The following is a 4,021-nucleotide window of genomic DNA, read 5'->3' as shown; positions in this document are numbered from 1 at the left end:
TCATAATCTCCTTTACCGTAAAATGGGTTGAGTAAATAACCATATTGTTTTTCCAACTATAATCCCTTTTAAACAGCCATGACTCAACTACTGTAACAATATAAAGTGGTAAAGTTTGAAAGTCAAAGTCATTATTCTAATTGGGTACTATTTGTACATTTTCTGATAGTCAAACAATGATGTAGTTAACTTAAAAGTTGAAACTAAAACCCAACTGCGGTCTTAATAAACACTGAAATATTATAGTGTTGATGTAACATCAGTTAGGTCATTTTTTTCATATAAAATATAGCCTATGTTACCCGGGCCTTTACAACAAATCAATTGGCACCTCATTCATCAAAATCGGCCCAGTAGTTTACAGCTACGGTGGAACACACAGAAATTATACACTCATACCACATAATAACACCACATAACAAATAAATTATAATAATTTTTTGCTTTAAAAGATAAAAAACATGATTATTGTTGTTGTTTTCATTGGAAAATAAAACACTAAGTATAGTAAATGATGTATTAAAAAAGCTCAAACTTAAAAAACAACTCTTTGCTTAAATGAAGTCGTACAAATATTTCCTAACATTAAAACCGACTGTTTGAGCAACTGCAGAAATAAAATCGTAACCAACAATGCATTTATACTTAGGAGTGTCCAAATCTATTTCCTTGCTGCCTGCAAGCAACTTTAATTCCACCAAAGTGGCTATTTGAGACAATAGATTACTTGTTAAACCAGTTTTCTCCTCTAATATAGCATAAAAGATTGCCAGCAATCTATCCAATGTAAAGACTTTAGGTCCGAGTTGTGTATTTAGTTTTTCAGTAATTTTAGCCTTCGCCTTAACTTGCTGCATCCTTTTTCTTTGTTTTCCATGATTTTTCATAAACAATCTCTTATCTTCTTTCGGTGGGTTGTAACTTGCTAAATAAGCAGCAATTAAAAGGAATTTCGAATAGAATGGGAGTTCAAAACTTTGTGCAAATGCTTTAGTTGATAATAGTTCTTCTTTTAAGGTATTTTTAAAGTTCAAGTTCTGTAGTTCTGTCGACTCATTGTTTGTACCGGCCGATGTTGTCGCAGGAGTTGATGTGTGTATTCTTAAGTAGAGTAATTCTAAGCTTACTTTGAGTATGGGTGCAATGTGGCGCCACAACTTTGGTAAATCAGTTGATTTGATCTCGTTTCGTATGATCGGTTCACAGTATTTGGCGAAGTTTACTTTCGCCATGTAATGTAACTCGATTAAATCCCGGCACGGTCGGTAGAACACGCTCAAGAATGCATTAAGAAAGTTTTCAAACAACTCTGGCCGTTCAAGATCTTCTTTTATACCGTGATCAACAATGTGATAGCTCGTCACGTGACGCACGAACGCTTTCTGATGCAGAAATATGATTTTGAACAGTTCGTCTTTATTGTAGTTTGGGAAGTACATCGTTATAGGCTGTCGGACTCCCGTTTTGAAGTAGAAGTTGTCGTAAATGAGATAAGTAATGAAAAATGTGCAAATATTCAGGCTGCAAAACTCGCGCAGTCTTAAAAACGTGGACATGATGCTTTGATCCATATTCTGAAACCTTTCTGCTCGATCGAACACCAACACGATCGGCTCGTAGCGAGTTTGTTCAGCGCTGTATGCGTTTAGGTTATTCATCAATTCCCATAAAGAATCGCATTTGATATCTAGCTGATTGTCGTAAAGCCCTGTTAAAATAGCCTCGTACATAATCTTCGGTGTGTAACACTCGATGCAGTTTATAATAACGTGTTTGAAACCTAAATACTGCAGCACTGTGTTAACACAAAGACTTTTTCCGGTAGCCATGTCTCCGCTGATAAATACTGAAACTGGTAGCGGTTCATCGTCTTCACCCATAAGATCCAACAAATCTTGAAGCTGAGTCTTTCTACATGGCACTTTTTCATTTAATTCGTCCATATTTTTTCCCAAATAAAAACAGCGAGAACGTAGTGATATTCTCTTTGATGTAAACAACGTGCTCAACCGATTCAACTGTCAACTGAATCGCAAGTGTCAATGTCAAAAAATAAACGAATCTCATTGGTTAGGTTAGCATACATTTTAACGTTTCGTTTTACGTCTCTCAACACTGTTTTCAAAATAACCATTACGGTACGGTACGGTAACATTAGTTTCACATTTTACAGGCCTTTTTATTTAATTAATTATATTATTACAAAACGATGTTTGTGTTTGTTTCAGAATTTCGCAGTGGAGCTTCAACTGGAAAGTCAATCGGAAATAGACATCGATCAATTCAAAGACACCCTAAACAGGGCAGGCGGCGCCAACTACGGGACTGGGATCAGAGATTTATGAATTGAATAGAAAGACGAAGCCACCTTACCAAAGTATACGTTTTTAACAAAGCAATACGTACTTCGTACTACATAATATTATTTCTAGCAGAAAATTTGCAGTCTCATATCTGTGTAATAAAGTTACCAGGCAAAATAAGCGGTAGAGATTATACGAATGAAAGGCACAAGGTAGAAATGAAAGGGTACTTGGATATTATCTTTATCAACGAATTAGATGCGGATAAAACATGTTTCCATTGCTTATAATATTAATTCACTCCATCTATTCCTTGTAATAAAGCTATTTCGAAGAGGGTAAACTGAATATTTTATGATGTATTGATTTGATATGGTATATTTTGTGTGAAAGGTATTTAAATTCAGGTCAAAAGTGGCATATTCAAAAAAAATAATTAGTTGATTAAAGTAATCGTAAAGGATTTAAAAAAAATTGTAATGTTTTTATCGTATTTAAATTAAAACTTCGATTTATATTTTGTATTAATATATTGTGTACAATATATTTGTATAAGTACCTACTAATAATATTTCTCGGCAGTAATATGACTGAAAATTTTTGTCTACTAATAAATTTTTACTGCTGCATCTTGCCCTTAAATATTCAAAAAACCTTTGTGTAGAATAGTCGACTTTTTCTTTATAAATACTTCGATTTTTTATTTCATATCAGTCTGTAACTAACTTGTTATTTATTTTTCTTGACGACGGAGATATATATATTTTTTTAACGATTGTAAAAAAATATTTTTATTCTTGGACTGATTTTTTTAAATAATTAGTTAACCTTAGTTTAGTGGCAGGGTGCAATATTCATAATTATTTAGAATGAGAATGACATAATAACTGCGATGTTGCCATGTGTAAGGCGCAAAAAGTGCATTTATTTTTGTCTACATTTGTATACAAGCATTGGGATTTTACTTGCTTTTATACCTATACATTGACTAGTATTAATCACCCTACATAATTTTTGATGACAGGTAATAAAAATTAACAAAACAATTGTTGTTTATTTATCCATCCTCAAGAATTCTATACCTTAGAGTTGAAGAATAGCTGCCTAACTCTTGGTTTGCGACCTGGCTTTCAATTCTACGTATTAAAAAGCAGGCGACAATTTTTTAACAATGTTAAGCTAATGGGTCAGCCAGGCCAACTTCGTATATTACTTAGGGTGCCTGTTCACTGAAGAGGAGTGCAGAGAAGTGTTTAGCAGACCAATTTTACTACACATAGTCCATAAAAACAATAAGACTATAATACATCATGTATTAATCAAATTGGTCTGTCGAACATATCTCCGCTCCGCTTCGCTTTTGCATGCAGACACCTTTATTTATGAATTCTGTAAACAAAATATCGTAAGCAATCTGAAAACGTACCTAAATTTCTAAGATATAAATCAAACAACTTCATGGTACCATAATGTTTTATTTAATTTTTCAAACAGATAGACAGACAGACAGACAAAATTTTTAAAAACGTGTGATTCAGTTATGGTATCGTTCAAATAACCATGAAATTACAGACAGACACTCCAATTTTATTTATTAGTATAGATTATTACAAAAATATGAAAGAGTGTTTGAACAACAAAGCTGCAAATGAGCTACGGATCGAGCTGATTTTTTGCACAGATATAATTAAAGACCTGGAAAGTGATATAAATTGACA

General features: G+C 33.1%; 1 protein-coding gene across 1 annotated transcript; it reads right to left on the bottom strand.

The window, feature by feature from the left end:
* Positions 1 to 503: 503 nt before the first annotated feature.
* LOC123865084 (origin recognition complex subunit 5-like) lies at positions 504 to 2,007 on the bottom strand. Its single transcript, XM_045905931.1, has one exon. It carries the CDS (start codon positions 1,941 to 1,943, stop codon positions 555 to 557), a length of 1,389 nt encoding a protein of 462 aa, XP_045761887.1. The 5' UTR covers positions 1,944 to 2,007; the 3' UTR covers positions 504 to 554.
* Between the last annotated feature and the right edge of the window lie 2,014 nt (positions 2,008 to 4,021).

The sequence above is a fragment of the Maniola jurtina genome, chromosome 5 (genome assembly GCF_905333055.1).
Source record: "Maniola jurtina chromosome 5, ilManJurt1.1, whole genome shotgun sequence".
Taxonomy (NCBI): Eukaryota; Metazoa; Arthropoda; class Insecta; order Lepidoptera; family Nymphalidae; genus Maniola; species Maniola jurtina.
This window is presented reverse-complemented; position numbering and strand designations above follow the sequence as displayed.

Excerpts from the sequence above, each read along its gene's own strand:
- LOC123865084 (XM_045905931.1), bottom strand. The coding sequence starts at position 1,943 with ATGGACGAATTAAATGAAAAAGTGCCATGTAGAAAGACTCAGCTTCAA.